The 16,385-nt window shown below is 45.4% G+C and overlaps 1 protein-coding gene across 3 annotated transcripts in view; it reads left to right on the plus strand.

The window, feature by feature from the left end:
• ARMH1 (armadillo like helical domain containing 1) overlaps positions 1–16,385 on the plus strand; it is a 37,362-nt gene that overhangs the window by 2,817 nt on the left and 18,160 nt on the right. For 2 of the 3 annotated variants that reach the window (XM_023258620.2, XM_023258621.2), the window contains exons 3-5: positions 4,376–4,542; positions 5,584–5,780; positions 9,232–9,316. In XM_023258620.2, the coding sequence (XP_023114388.1) occupies positions 4,376–4,542; positions 5,584–5,780; positions 9,232–9,316 (449 nt within the window). Of the gene's footprint in view, positions 1–3,609; positions 3,679–4,375; positions 4,543–5,583; positions 5,781–9,231; positions 9,317–16,385 lie in introns of all 3 variants that reach the window. The other variant, XM_023258619.2, reaches the window with a different exon arrangement.

A 16,385-nucleotide genomic window follows, 5' to 3' on the forward strand; every position in this document is an offset into this window, starting at 1 on the left:
ATTCCTACTCCAGTATTCAGATCTCAATCTAAAACATCCCTTCCTCAGAAAGCCCTTTTCTGAGCCCCAGACTAGCCTACGCACATACCTAGCCTGTTACATATGTAGCTCATGACATTCCCTCTGTCTTCATTGTCATAATATCGTACTGTTCATACCTGCTCAGTATCTCTCTTCCCCACTGGATCGTAGACTCTGTGAGGGCAGGAACCACATCTGTTCTCCTCATCTCTACAACCCTAACACGCAGGACCATGCCTGGCACATTAGGGATACTTCCTATGTGTTTACTGAACAAAGGAATGAGTGAACCAGAGTCTGCACCTGGGCAAAACTAAAGGCTTAAGTAATTACAGCTCTCTTCTTCTTACAGTTAAATCATTGATAAAATTACTAATCAGACTCAGGCCTAGAACAAGCCAAGGGGAAAACCACTGAATATATCTCTAGGTTGACCCCAGTGTCCTCAGACATTAGTGTGCATAAAAGAGGTTTAAGATGCAGATTATGAGTCTACCTCCCCACCCCCACCCCACTGTTCTGATTTAGTAGATTGAGGGAGACTCCTTGGCCTCTTTGTTTCTCACAAGCACCCTTTGGTGACTCTCATGTGATCCAAAGATGATACTTTGAGAAACATCATCACCTATAATCTGGCTTCGACCTCACAATTTGTGACACTGACCTCACCAAGGTTATCTGCAACCCCTTTGTCACTGAGTCTAGACTACCTTTTTCCCTCCTCATCTCACTTGGCAGCACTTTCCACATGACAGGAGGAGGGGAGGGAGTCAGGGTTGTACAAGCACAGGGTCAGACCCCATCTTCATTTAAAACTTTAATATTTTATTCATCATGGATTTTTTTTGTGTTCATTTTTATTTTTTTAAATAGCACATTGGAATATTATTTGATTACTGGGTTGTTTGATGCCCCCTGAAATTTCACAATCGAAAGCAAGTGCCTCACTCACCTCACCCTAGCCCCCATCCGGCTTGTCCACTGCCCCTATCTATGCTCTCCTCTCCTCCACCTTCTCCCAAGGCCATTTCTCAGTCTCTGTTGTAGGATCTTTCCTACACCCACCCCTTAAATGATAATGTTCTTTTCTTACTCAGTCACTGCCCTTATTACTCTAGGCCTGGTATCATTCTTCCCCATATCCCAAGTGCCAATCAGAATGCCTAACATTTAGTAGATGCTCACTCAGCACTTACTGAATGATTCAAATCATGCTTTTAATATACAGTTGTATGTTCAGTGTCTATACCTGAAATTATTCATAATTTCCTAACTTGCTGTGACCTTGTCATACAACAGAGAAAATAGACCAGCCAAAGTGATACCGTGTTTTAAATCAGTGACTTCACTCCTCCTCCCCAGTCCTCTAGTTGTGGTGGATTTTGAAGGAAAACAAATCAACATAGCATCATTATGTTTTACAAAATCAACTACCACCTAATCTCACAGAAGCCTCAAACCCCTTTTTAAACCTTGAACTTCCAGAATAGACCAGTAGAATTAAGGATTTACAGGGGCACCTAGGTGGCTCAGTTGGTTCAGCGTCTGACTTTAGCTCGGGTCATAATCTCACGGTCCATGGATTTGAGCCCTGTGTCAGGCTCTGTGTTGACAGCTCAGAGCCTGGAGCCTGCTTTGGATTCTGTATCTCCCTCTCTTTCTGCCCCTCCCCTGCTCAACTCTCTCTCTCTCTCTCTCAAACATAAATAAACATAAAAATTTTTTTAAAAAAACAAGGATTTATATATTATAATGACAAAATTATTAGTTGCCATTTATTGAGTCTTTTTATGCTCTAGCTATGTAATGTACAAATATTATCTCCTGTGAGCCTAACACCAAGCCTAATAGGTGATTGTCATTACCTGAAAAGTTTGAGTAATTTACTAGTAAACGGCAGAGATAAGGTTTGCAAAGGGTCTATCTGGCCCAAAGCCCATGTATCATCCACTCTACTTCACTGTCTCCCTCCCCAGTGAGAGGGCAGACCCACGATTCCACCTCCAACACCATCCAAGGAAATAATCCATAAATAGCCCCACTCCCTCCATCTGTCTACAGGCAGAGAGGCCTGACAGGAAAAACTCAGACTCTGAATTAGACTCCTAGGTTCAAATCCCAGTTCCATCAGTTACCTTTGGGACTTAGAGAAGTCATTAACCTGGCTGAGATTACATCCTCATGAAGTACATGGACATGTTATAATAGCAGCCCCCATGGGGTGTGGTGAGGATTCAGTGTGACAATGCAAGCAAAGCAACACAGTGCCTGGCACACAATGAATGCTTAGTACTGGTTAGCACCTGCTGATATGGTGACAGACTTCTGGAACTAATTGCTGAAAATAAGGGATCAGAAATATGCATAATGAGTGACTGTGAAAGCAAGACTAGCCTGGGGCAGAGGAAAAAGAGGTGACAAAAGTTGGTGAGCCTAGCTAGTAACTGAGGAGAAGAGGGAGAAGGCAGTGAGGTAGGAAGGGGGGGCGGGGCTGGGGCTCCTGGGGAGCTGGGTGGGAGACAATGGAGGAATACAGAGACTACCCTGTGGGCTGATATCCTGGCCCCCAGCTGGAGTGGCAACAGGCAGGGGAGCCTGGCTCTAGAGCAAACACTGTTTTTGCAGCAAAGAGCCTTTCCTAATGAGCCAATCTGTCTCCACTTCTATTGGCATCCTGGGAACCAGGGTGCAGCAGAGATAATTTGCCTCACACGCCCTCCGCCCCCCCCCCAACAAAGCACCATTACCTCCAACCCATTACATTAGCCTTTATCAGTCTTGGAAGCTCTCAGTCATCCTCCATGAGCTGCAATAATTTCAGCTAATTTCTTAAGTGTTCTAAGAGCCTGTGATGTGTTATGAGCCTAGTAATTGTTGACTGGTTTCTTTTCTGTTGTGGGTTGATTTCATACCTTGTATCTGAGCTGATGCGTGCTCTGGGTGCTTTATTACAATGAGGCTTTTTGCAAGGCTCACATTAAAAAATAACATTAAATACTGAGGTTGTTTTAAATCAGAGTTTAATTTTTCCACCATCTCCCGTTGTTCTTATTAGGAAGACACGCAATTCTTCATAAAGATAGTGACCTCCAGTGTAAAGCTCTGAGCAAGTACAAAATTGAGAATTAATGATGAAGCTGATTATTTTTAGAGAAGTCTAAAAACGAGGCACAAAGTAATGAACTGTGCAGAGACCCAAGGGTGCAATGGTCATAGCATAGAGAGGCTTGGAAAATTGACTATGCTTTCTCCATGCACCTTATATTCATCAGAGCCTCCTTGCTGTCTAGGGGGCCTGTCAGAGTCAAGGTTGCTGATCTACCGGTGAAAAGCTTCCTGGGGAACTGTGAACATGCCTGCCAGCATTCCCTCACCCCGTGTTTGTTTCCACTTCCCCTTCACCCTAGGGACCCTTCTCAGATAAAGGATACAATTCAACTATCAGTCATCCTGGGCCATAGATGTAGGCCCAGGAATGGGCCCAGGAATGGGCCATGATCATCATAGATGATGACCAGGAATCAGTCACAGGATCTGGTTTCTGTGTGAAAAACCATCCTGAAATTCACTCTTTAACTTGTCATACAGCTATATGACTGGCTCGTGTTTAGATAAGCTTCTAAAGTCAATTGGCATCTTCTTGTCAGCTGTAAGCAGGTGAGTTCTATTCTAGAGAGATTCTGGGATCTCAGTTGTATGTTGGGCTCATGGTGGCCTTGGCATTCACACCACATGGGACCACCACATTACACCATCTGGGTATAAATGCAGATTTTCGGCCTGACTAGATTCAAGGGCTTAAAAAAATGTCATCAGTACTCGGTCCCCACCTCTCTTTTTCTCTATTTCTCAGCTCTGTTCTGAGCGCTATGGCTCTCAGAAACTCCAGACATGCATCCTTCTAGCTCAGTCCACCCAAAAGAGCACTTATCTTTCCCAGGGATTCCTAAGAAAGTCCCCAGTTTTGAACCTCCTTGAACCAACTGAGGTCACATGGCTGGTCCCAACCGATTACTGCAGTCAGAATGATGGTGTTCCCTGTCACCTGCTCATCCTGCCAAAACCACATGGCCCTTGAGTGGCAGAGGGGTGATTCCCCAAGGGTCATTGAGGTGCCATTTCAAGAAGAGAAACAGATGCTGAAAAACCAAACACAAGATATGTCCATTGTATTTAACTTTTTCATTTGCTGCTAGAAGGAAGAACTTCTAAATTATTGTGTCACTTTGCCCATGAGCACTTCCTAGATAGGAGGGCAAAGTATGTGAAGAAAGGCCCTTGAGATCCCTCAGAAAGGTGAGTGCCAAGGAACCTGACAGGTGTCTGATTTCTACTCTTGTATTTCTCTGGACAGTAATCGGTACCTTATAGAATTTCTCGAGGTTGGAGGCGTCCTAACACTCTTGGAAATACTTGGGCTGGAGAAGATCAAGGAGGAGGACAAGAAGGAATCCATCAGGCTACTTCAGGTCATTGCGAACTCTGGCAGGAAGTACAAGGAGCTCATTTGTGAAAGCTATGGTGGGTACTGTATATAACAGGGTGGCGATTCCATGTCTTCCCAGGGGCCTGGGCAAAATGGTGGCAGCACCCAGCACTGCTCTAGGAAAACACATCATGGAACTGGTTGCACAGAAGCACTTTGTACAGTGGAGTCAATTAGCCCCTGTCCACGTCACTGCCAGAAGAGTCAGATTTATGATTTTCTTGATTTGTCGTTTGCTCAAATCTTTCCATGGTAGTTTTGGAAATACTTCTCCATTTTAAATATATCCTCTTTTATGCACCCATTCAACAAAGATTTATTGAGCCATTGCCTAAAATCCTTTGTGAAATTAAGTGAGTTATGAATAACTCTAGAAATAAAAAGGAAATAAAGTCATTGAATATGTGTGCTAAGTATACACACACACACACACATATATACACTAAGGTGCTGGGAGTACAAAGATGAATAAAATACAGTCCTTGTCCTCAAAGAGCTTACAGTATAGTGAGAAGTGTAAATAACCCTGTAATTTCCGTATGTTCCATCAAGTGTCCTGATCAAGGTGGATAAAGATGATGCCATCCCCCCCACACCCCTTTTTCAAAGTATTTCCCTCACTGCATTTTTCATCATGGTTCTCCTCTATGTCTCCCCATGGCCTCTCTGAGCCTTAGTGTATTTATCCATAAAATGGGACTAACACCTCCCTCTCAGTATAGTGATTAAATGAGGCAGCATGTGTCAGAACATTTAGTAAACTGCTGAATGCTGCATATGTGTTCATTATCACATAGCAATCCCAAACACGTGTTTAATTGTGCATTTTGCAGAGCCATTTTCAACTTTACAACAGATTTTGACAAGCGGACATGCCCTGTGTTGAAACAAAATCCTCTAGCCACAGAGCCATGAGGCAAACAAGGCAGTGAGGCAACACAAGAGCCTTGATTTTTGCTTCGCTTGAACAGGCTTGGTTAACACATTTCAGTCCTTACCCCGTATTATGTAATCTCAAGTGAGGCTCTTTCTCATAAATCCCTTCCAATTGGGCATTTCCTCTTTTCTTTGTTCAGGTGTAAGATCCATAGCAGAATTTTTGGCAAAGTCTAAATCAGAAGAGACCCAAGAAGAAGTGCAGATTCTATTGGATTCTTTGGTCCACGGTAATCCCAAGTACCAGAATCAAGTGTACAAAGGTCTAATAGCTTTGCTGCCTTGTGCGTCCCCAAAAGCTCAGCAGCTCTCCCTGCAGACTCTCAGGACTGCACAGGTGAGGCAGCCCACATGCTCCTGTGGTTCCGATTCAACACACTAACCTGAAAATTACCTTCCACAGTTGCACTTCACTCAGGCATGAGAAACCGAGCTCAGCCTCCCACTGCACGTCTGCTGTTCAATCAGCGTTACTTCCAGAAGGCCAAGGCGGGACAAAGAGTCCATGTCTCCCAGCAGAGTGATTTGTCCTGTTTACTTAAGGATCAGAAAGATGTTGGCAGACTTAAAAGTGGTTGAGACAAGCAACAAGGATGATGAAAAGACTGTAGAAAAGCTTCCAGGAGTCAATTTAGTAGGGAAGGCATCATGGGCACATTTGTTGACAGCACGGAAGTGAGAGGCCAGATCGCCAGGGCTTGGGAAAGCTCCTTTTCTCTTGCGGGCTCTACCTTCCTCTCAGTGCCCTTGAATGCTAGTGGAAGCAGATTTGGGACGTGGTGGCCACATGAAGACACTGTGCTAATAAGGAGGGAAGAGAGGCTCCAAGATTGGTCTTGAGGTAAATTATTAAAAGCTCTCAAAACAGCTCCAGGCTCGGTGGAGGCAGGGAGACAAGAGGTCAAAGGAAGGGTAAGGTCTGAACTGTGGCAGTGGGAACAGAGAGGACAGGGTCCGACAGACATTTCTGAGGCAGAGTGAGTGGTAAGTGGGGCAGTAAAAGAAAAGCAGTCAAAAATGACATCCAGCTTTGGACTTAGCATCAGGCAGAGTTGGGTACCAGCAGGAGAGAGCAGGAAAAGCCGATCTGATTTGGGACGAGTTGGGTTTTGACTTGATGAGCCTCGGTGGCTCCCAAGTACCATTTAAGGAGCAGGCCCAGCCAGCTGCAGAAGATATAAATAGGCCAAAAAAAAAAAAAAAAGATATAAATAGGTCATTTATGGAAAAAATACCAAATCCTGGGGGCATCTGGGTGGCACAGTGAGTTGAGCCACCGACTCTTGATCTCAGCTCAGGTCATTATCTTGAGTTTGAGCCCCAAGTTGGGCTGGGTGCTGATGGCACGGAGTCTGCTTGGGATTGTGTGTCCCCTACTCTCTGCCCCTCACCCTCTTGTTCTCTCTCTCTCACTCTCTCTCTCTCTCTTTCAAAAATAAATAAAATTCAAAAACAATTTTTTTAAATACCAAATCCTGGGCATCCCTCCCATAGAATCTGACAGTTTTCAGGCAGCCTTTGGTAATGCTTTCTCTTGTTAAGCTCCCCAAGTAATTCTGACTCCTAGCTTAATTGAGGAATTACTGTTGAGGACATCTAGTAGAGAGGCCCACTGGGTTTCATGAGCAGAGAAGTGGTAACTAAAACAACAGAAGTGAATAAGATCAGCCGGGTAAAGTGAACCAAGTAAGGAGAAGGGACATTGCCAGCATTTAAGAGATGAGCAGAGGAGAAAGGCCCAACAAAAGAGCTGGATTATTATTATTATTATTATTTCCCGTTTTCATTTTTTAAGTGCCTCCTACCTGCCAGGCACTGTGCCAGGGGCTTACTTTAGTCTTTACAATAGCTTATGGAGGCAGACATTATTATCCCCATTTTAAAGATGATGTAACTGAGCCTTGAGGGGTGTTTGGTGACTTATTCAAGGCCACACACTAAGTAAGAGGTATGTACTAAGTGGGCATTTAAACCCAACTCTCTTGGGGCCCCTGGGTGGCTCAGTCAGCTGAGTGTCTAGCTCTTGATTTCAGCTCAGGTCATGATCTCACTGTTGTCAGTTTGGGGCCCACATCAGGCCGCATGTCAGGCTCTGCGCTGACAGAGTGGAGCTTGCTTAAGGTTCTCTCTCTTCCTCTCTCTCTGCCCTTCCCCTACTCACTCTCTCTCTCTCTCAAAATGAATAAATAACCTTTTTTTTTATTTATTTAAAAACTAAATTGGTGGGGCTCCTGGGTGGCGCAGTCGGTTAAGCGTCCGACTTCAGCCAGGTCACAATCTCGCGGTCCATGAGTTCGAGCCCCGCGTCGGGCTCTGGGCTGATGGCTCAGAGCCTGGAGCCTGTTTCCGATTCTGTGTCTCCCTCTCTCTCTGCCCCTCCCCCGTTCATGCTCTGTCTCTCTCCCAAAAATAAATAAACGTTGAAAAAAAAAAAAAAACAACTAAATTGGGCACCTGGGAGGCTCAGTCGGTTAAGCGTGCAACTTCAGCTCAGGTCATGATCTCACAGCTTGTGAGTTCGAGCCCTGCGTCAGGCTCTGTGCTGACAGCTCAGAGCCTGGAGCCTGCTTCTGATTCTGTGTCTCCCTCTCTCTCTGCCCCTCCCCCACTCATGCTCTGTCTCTCTGTCTCTTTGTCATAAATAAACATTAAAACATTAAAAATAAATAAATAAATAAATAAATAAATAAATCCAACTTTAACTCCACAGAGTTCTTAGTTTTTTCTAAAACTGTTTTAAATGTTTATTTATTGCAAGAGAGAAAGAGAAAGCACGAGCAAGGGAGAACAGAGAAAGGGGGAGAGAGAGAATCCCAAGCAGGCTCCATGCTGTCAGCGCAGAGCCCCACACAGGACTCCATCTCACAAACTGTGAGATCATGACCTGAGCCAAAATCAAGAGTCAGATCCTTAACTGATGGAACCACCCAGGCCCCCCTGAGAGTTCTTAGTCCTTCCATATACCACTCAACCTCTTTGGAAAAAAGCAATGGAAGCCATAAAATGAAAACAGGGAAAAAATAGGACTGTGAAAATGCAGGGAAAAGAGTTTCAATAAGGAGAACATGACCAGCTGGGTCAAGTACAACAGAGAGATTAAATGTGGGTAGAACTGAAAGATGGTCCCCAGAAGAAAAGTTTGGATGAATCTTGGTCCCATGGCAGGAAAATTTAAATTGCAGCAGCCTGTCAAAGGGGGATGCATGGAGGATGAAGTAGTTTCCCCTGGGCTCCTGCAAAGCTTAGGTGTCAAGGGGGAAAAGAGCAGTAGCAAGAGAAGATTGAGCCGAAGGATAATTTTGTGCAATCTGGGTGAACTTGAGGGTGTTTCATGCTAATGGACAGGAAGTGATGCACAGATAAAGGTTGAAGAGGTAGAAAGGAGCAGTTCCCCTGTTGGGTGAGGTTCATGAGGGAGAGAAGATATAGGATCCTGGATCAGTGCCACTCTCCCCAGCCTGTGCCCACCCTCCCCCCAGCAAGGGGGGAGGCTTGTCCCCACACCTCTAGCAGGTGGCCAGCTAACCCCAACTGAACACCTCCTGAGCTAGAGGGGTCAGTGGTCACCTCAGCAGACGCTTCAGTCTGATTCTTGGATGCCCATCTGTCCCTCCCCTGGAAAAGAAATGTACTTGATGGTGCGGGGGCCAAGGCCCGCTGACTCACCACTCCCCTCCCTCTCCCCACTCAGCCAGGCTGCCTAGCTGTCTGGGAAGTCCGCTTTTCATTTCTTCCAGGTGTACTAGATCTAAAGAGTAACTAGTTTGTCCTGTTGTCTATCTTGTCAGTCGATCGTTGGGACCACACACCCCAGCATTGTGGACTGCGTGCTGAAGGTACTGCGCACGATGCACCTGGAAGTGCAGTATGAAGGTAGGGGAGGCGGCCGGGTCTGCTCCCACTCACAGATTATAGTCACCGTGAGGGCTAGACAGGTTTGCTCTTCAAATTTTCTTTTAATATTTATTCATTTTTGAGAGATAGAGTGTGAGTGGGGGAGGGGCAGAGAGCGGAGACACAGAATCCGAAGCTGGCTCCAGGCTCCGAGCTGTCAGCACAGAGCCCAACGTGGATCATGACCTGACCTGAGCTGAAGTCGGACGCCCAACTGACTGAGCCACGCAGGCGCCCCCAGACAGATTCACTCTTGAGAGTTTTCTCTTAGTCATGGGGCACCTGGATAGTTCAGTCTGGTTGAGCATTTGCTCAGGTCATGATCTTACAGTTCTTGAGTTTGAGCCCCACATCGGGCTCTTTGCAATCAGCCTGTCAGTGCAGAGCCTGCTTTGGATCCTCTGTCCCCCTCTGTCTGCCCCTCCCCTGCTCTCACTCAAATACATACATACATACATACATAGAGTTTTCTCTTAGTCACAGGCACCGTGTTAAGTATCCTGGGTAACCTCAGCAGATGGAAGATGCTGGTTCGATCTGATCAGCCAGAAAATGACAGCCACTTTCTACACTTTGAATCAGCCACATGATGCTTTAACATTTGCTAGGACTGCCTGGGTGAAGAGCTGGCTCTGGTTCTCAGTCTTATGTAGTACTTCCCCACTAAACAGAAGTCACCTGGGGGACTGTCCCTCTCCTAAGAAACTAAACTGGATGGTGGTAGTATTAAGTTTTCATGTATTCAGTACACCTATGTGCTAGCCACTTTCCATGCATCATTTCATTTAATTCTCAAAAGAACCACAAGAGTACAGAGCCTGGCACATATTAGGTTTCAAATGTTCAAATGAATAAATGGTGGAGGTAAGTATTTTTATGTTTTTCAAGCTAAAGCATCAAAGCACAGAGATATTAAGTATGCTTCCCAAGGTTATGCAACTAACTAGATTCAAACCAGATCTGACTGCAAAGTGTATGCTTTTTAATTTTTTTAAGGTTAATTTATTTTTGAGAGAGAAAGAGAGAGTGAGTGGGGGAGGGGCAGCTAGAGATGGAGACACAGAATCCAAAGCGGGTTCCAGGCTCTGAGCTGTCAGCACAGAGCCAGATGTGGGGCTCGAACCCATGGACCACAAGATCATGACCTGAGCCGATGTCAGACACTTAACTGACTGAGCCACCTAGGTGGCCCTAAAATGTATGCTTTTAACATGAGCCCATAGTAGGTGTTTACAGGATGTTGTTTCCTTCCCTGTTCCTAGAGTGGTTCAAAGAAAGAAAATTCTGTTTTCAACAGGAGGGATCAAAGAAGGGTTTGCTGAGAAGGTGGTATTTGAGCTGAGCCTTGGAGAATGGGAAGGATCTGGGAAGGTAGAAAGGAGAAGAGGAGGGCATTCTGGAAAGGGGAATGGTATAAAAGAAGTCCCAAACGTAGGGGTATACAAGATGTATCTGAGGAGTGACAGATCATTTAGTGGAAGTTTGATAGAGGTCTCAGTCCAGAAAGATCTAGAAAGGTAGGCTAGGACCAGATTGACGAGCACCTTGAAAGCCAGATGGACGAGTAGCAGGTACTCTCTCCAGTAGGCAGCACAGAGCCATTGAAAAGTGAGCCGTGAACAGGGGAGTGGCAGAGGGAAAGCACTGTCTCAGGAATGTTACCTGAGTGGTGGTGTGCTCAGTAGGTCAGAGCCACAGAAGGCTCTCGAGGCTCGAGGCCAGTTGGGAGGCCTTTCAGGTTGTTCAGATAACAAAGTAAGAATGTGCTGGTCTGGGGGTGCCTGGCTGGCTCAGTCAGTGGAGCATGTGACTCTTGATCTTGAGGTTGTGGGTTCAAGCCCCATGTTGGGTGTAGAGATTACTTTAAAAATTTTTTTAAATCTTTAAAAAAGTTTTAAAAAAATGTACTTGGTCTAGCCAAATATACAGGCCCTGGGAAGAGAGAATGGACAGGACTGGGAACTGCCTCAGTATGGAGAATGAGATGGCATGTGGAAGGGGGAATGAACAGGGCTGTGGAGGCCAGGACAGAGAGACCTATTAAGCAGGAAAGATCTGGACATCTGGACATATCAGGATTCGGCAGGTGGAGCCCCAGACCCAGGAAGTCTGGGAGGGACAGAAGGAGCAGGCGTGTACCAGGGTTCAACTATGCATGTGAGATCCTGGGGAAGACCAACAAAGGTCCAGACACTGACTTCCAGTATCATTTATTTTGGGAAGGCCGTGTTGAAACTAAATGTCAGTCAGTTTTTCCTTCAGCAGCATTGTCAATTTCATATTTGTTTGACCCCTGCAGGTGTGCCTGGGAAAATGGACCTTGTAAATTGAGAAGTAATGCTATGTTGAAATCCATTACCAGCTGGAGGAGAGTCTCCTAGCTTGGCAGGAGTTGCCAGTGAAGTGTGGGGTAGTGGAGGGAACCGAGTAAAGGTCAAACCCAGCAGCAGAGAGTTGTTTCTGCATTGGAGCAAGGGGGTAACCTGGCAGTTGAATCACGTTAGGAAGCATAATCAAGCAGCCCAAGGGGACTAGACTGGGTGGCACTGAGCCTCCCTCCCCGCCACCACCTTCACGTGACTCACGTGACCACTCCTATTCATCATCATTTCTTAGCTTAAGCATTTCTTTCCCAAGGCCTTCCCTCACCTGCCTTCAACGCCTGCCCAGATGTCAGCCCTCCTTCCTTTGTACCACCCTGCACCTCCTGCCCTCCAGTACACCCCTTCCCTAGAGCAGTCATCTCTAGAATGCACTGTGTACAGTTTCAGTGCACTTCTTACCACTTTTGTCGTTATCTCCTCAGTGCAGTCTCTGGCATAGGGTAGATCCTTGTTGCATGTCTGTTGAGCGAGGGAGGGAGGACTGTACATACACACTGAGGCAGAGGCAGGAGAAACATGAGATTTTCTCACTGCCTTTTTGGTTTGATGTCTGCTCCTGTGATAACAGTAAAACCGTGAGCCTCAAGATAATTTCAAATATGCCAAACTCATAACAGGTGCCCAAGATGTCTGTTGAATGAATGAATCATTCTTTTTTACCAGGAACTTCAAAATAGTCTTGGTGGAACTGGGAACGTAGAGCATGTATATGCATGTATATGCGTTGTCCACAAGGGGGAGCGATGCCACACGATCGGTGGAGTGGAAGTTCTGGAAGAGAACACAGTGTTAGCTCCCGCTGAGACTCCTCCAAAGGCAGGGGGAGGGAAGGTCTGACAGGTCTTAGATGTGGTCCTAACAGTGACAACTGGAGAGGATCAGAGATTAATTTCTCTGACTTGGACAACACTAAATTACAAGACCAGGATGATGGCAACAGTCATGGTTAGAGAACCCAGTAACCAGGAGGAATAAGCGATATAGTTGAATGGACTAACCTTAAAAGGGCCAGAGTTCGTTTGTTTTTTAGAAACAAATATTAATTGAACATCCGTGGTGTGTCAGGTACTATGCCAAGTACTGGGGGTTGCTTGTGTTTGTATTGAGGAGAAAAGTTAATGGGTCATAGGGCATCTGGGTGGCTTAGTCAGGGGGGCGACTGAGTGGCTCAGTTGGTTAAGTGTCCCACTCTTGATTTTGGCTCAGGTCATGATCTCTGGGTCGTGGAATCAAGCCCCATGTCGAGCTCTGTTCTGGCTGTGGAGACTGCTTAAGATCCTCCCTCTGCCCCTCCTTGTCTCTCTCTCTCTCTCTCTCTCTCTCTCTCTCTCTCCCCCTCTTTCTCTCTCTCTCTCTCTCTCTCTCAACAAACAGACAAAACAAAAAACAAAAACAAAAAAACAAAAATGAATGGTTCAGAAGGAAGGAGGAGGTTAAGGAGGATGTTCACTCTACCTTCCATGATGGGAGGGGTAGTTAACATCCTTCCCCTGAGAAGGCTACAACGAAAGTGGAGTTCTCAGGGAGAGTCCAGTGAAAACAGGGTGGAGAGGCTTAGGAGACCTGGTGACTCTTTCCCCTTGTCAGTGGTGCAGGAGCCAGGTGAGACCTTCGCCTCTTTTTTCGTTGAGAACTCCACCCCCACCACCTCCAAATCTGCCAGTCTGCCTGGCCCGTTACTCATTCTCTGTTCTCTTTCCCATTACTACCAAATGTCCCTGCTCCTACCACAGGCCAGCTCTTCTGCTTCTTCTTTTTTTTAAGTTTATTTTTTAAGTTTTTTTAAGTTTATTTTTACTTAAGTTTATTTTTTTAAGTTTAATTTTTTTAAGTTTATTTATTTACTTATTTGAGAGACAGACAGCACAAGCAGGGAAAGGGCAGAGAGAGAAGGAGAGAGAATCCCAAGCAGGCTCCACACTGTGGATCTCACCATAAGATCATGACCTGCGCTGAAACCAAGAGTTGGTCACTTAACCGACTGAGGCACCCAAGCATCCCATCTTCTGCTTCTGCTTATTCGCTGAAGCACATTCATAAAGCCTTCTCACAACAGCCTCTCTCTTTCTGTCTGGTGGATCATCTCCATTGACATGCAAATATGATCTGTATCCCCCATCTTTTTTTTTTAATGTTTATTTATTTATTTTGAGAGAGAGAGTACAAGTGGGGAAGGGAGAGAGAAATCCCAGCAGGCTCCTTGTTGTCAGCGCAGAGAGCCTGATGTGGGGCTTGATCCCAAGAACCGCACAATCATGACCCAAGCTGAAATCAAGAGTTGGACACTTAACCAGCTGAGCCATTCAGGCACCCCCTGTATCTCTCATCTCTAAAAGACTGCCCCTCCTTGGTAATCTATGGACTAAAAGAGATTTAAAAGACTTTCCCCCCAAAATTAAATTAAATGATAGCATTTAAGGATGCATATCCCTCCTTGACCCCAAGTTCCCCTCCAGCTACCCATTTTTCCATTGACCCAATTGGCCCAAAGCATCCGGCTTTCTTCTCTGGGTTTCTGTGATACCACTTCTCGTTGTTCTCCTGCCAGCTGGGTCTGCCATGTTTGCTCTGCTTGCTTTTCTACTTTCTCCTAATTTCTCTACCACTCTGTTAGGTCAGCCTACTTCTCATCTCTTTACCAACACCTCCTGCTCACATGATTTTGTCTAGTCCCCTGGCTTTACACACCACAAATATGTTATACATGCAGATACCAGACTGTATCTTTGGCCTGATCTCTCCCCTGAAACCTCCCCAGACATCTGAAATTTATATCCAAAACAGAACGCTTGATTTTCTTCCCAAATCCTTTTCTTTCTCCTATTTTCAATAAAAGGTGCCACTACCAACCCAACTGTTCAGGTAAATAGTGTAAGACCAGTACCATGATCTGCACTTTCTCTCACCTCCCACCCCATCCCACCCTTACCAAGTTCTATCTGGCTCTCTCCCTACTTTACCCTCTTTGTCCGCCCCAACCCCACCCCGTGATCGCCCAAGGCTAACCCACCATCCTGTTTGCTAACGTCTGCTTCCATTCCGGCCTCCTGTAACCCATCCTCCCAGTGCAGCCAGAACAATCATTTCAAAATAGCTTCCCACTGCACCTACACTAAAATCTACACACCTGTCATGGCCAGCAAAGCTTCTGGAAGGCTCTTCCCCCAGACCTTGGATTGATGGACAGCTTCTCAAACTTCAGCTCAGATGTCACCTCTGCCCACTCTCTCTAAAGTTTCCCCATCCCCTCCTGCCACCCACGTCAGGCTCTCTCCATCATAGCACATCATGGCACTTATCTCCTTTAGAAATCACCTTGTTTGTTTGTTTACATGTTTAATGTCTGTGCTCTGTAAGAAAGTCAGCTCCAAAAGAGCTGAGAGTTCCTCTTCTTTGTTTACCATTGTATCGCTAGGGCCTGAACAGTACTGGCAAAAGTAGACTCTTAAATATTTGTTGAATGAATGAGTGGAGACGGGGTGAATCGTGTATACCCTAATTTATACTGAACAGGCATCACATTGGAAATAGAATGAAATACCTAGTTTTTTCAGCCCAGGTGGCTAAGTGGAGGCTGTGTGTAGTAAATTACCCTTTATTTCCTGAGAGTTCCTAGGGCCAAGGAAGAAGGTTTGGAGAGGGAGAAAAAAGAAGCGGTACTTGGAGGAAGGTAGGAGATAGTAAGGCCACAGGAGCAGGGCGTGGATGCCCTGGTTACCTGTTGCTTGTAACAAACCACCCCAAATTTCATGTCACAAAACTATCACTGTTTTACTCTCACACTGCATAAGTTAAAGATTACAACAGGACACAGCAGAGATGGATTATCTCTGCTCCGTGTTATCTGGGGCCTCACCTGGAAGACAGCTGGGGGCACAGCTGGAACTAAAGCCTAGTGCGGATTAGTATTACTGATTTCTCCTTTTCTCTCAGGGTCTAGTATGGTTCCACAATGGCACCTTTTTCTCCCAAAAGAGTGCCAGAGGAAATGTGTGCATCAAAGAATGGTTTCCTAGTCCTCACTGCAGGGGATTCTGGTTGTCCATTCTTGTCTGTTCTTCACTTTGAAGTAGAAATAACCATGGCAAGGGTACTGGTGACCACTAATTTCTGAAGGTTTTTTTTTTCCTAGAATTAAGATTTTAGAATTTCTTTTAATGATGATCCCATTTAACATTAGAGAGCCAAAATTAAAATTAAGGGAGGCCTTCTTCAAAGTGGTCCTGCCTGGAATTTATCTCCATTTATGACTTCTGTGAAGTGAAAAATGGCAGTTTCCTCCCAGGGAGGATTGCTATTCCAGGAATTGGTGGCAGGCAGGGACTTAATCATGACGAGCAGTCTAAAGCCACAGAAGTACTCTCTCACTGGCCTCTCTTCCTAGAGAAGAGAAATTTCAAAGTCATAGAAAGTTTTGCAGAAGAATAAATTAATGAGTTCTGTTGGGAATTTGAAATATATGTATGTGTAAATATATTAGCATCTTTTACAAATAAATTATTACCTTAGGAACATCACTACGTATGACTTAATTAGAAGCAGACCATTCATTGTAAATTAATTTGCCAAATACATGCTTGCCAAAAATCAATTGGCCGAATGACCAATTTGCTGAGTGCCCAGTTCACCAAATTCCCAATTTACTGACATGTTTCCTTTAAATA

This window comes from Felis catus, chromosome C1 (assembly GCF_018350175.1).
Source record: "Felis catus isolate Fca126 chromosome C1, F.catus_Fca126_mat1.0, whole genome shotgun sequence".
Lineage (NCBI taxonomy): Eukaryota > Metazoa > Chordata > Mammalia > Carnivora > Felidae > Felis > Felis catus.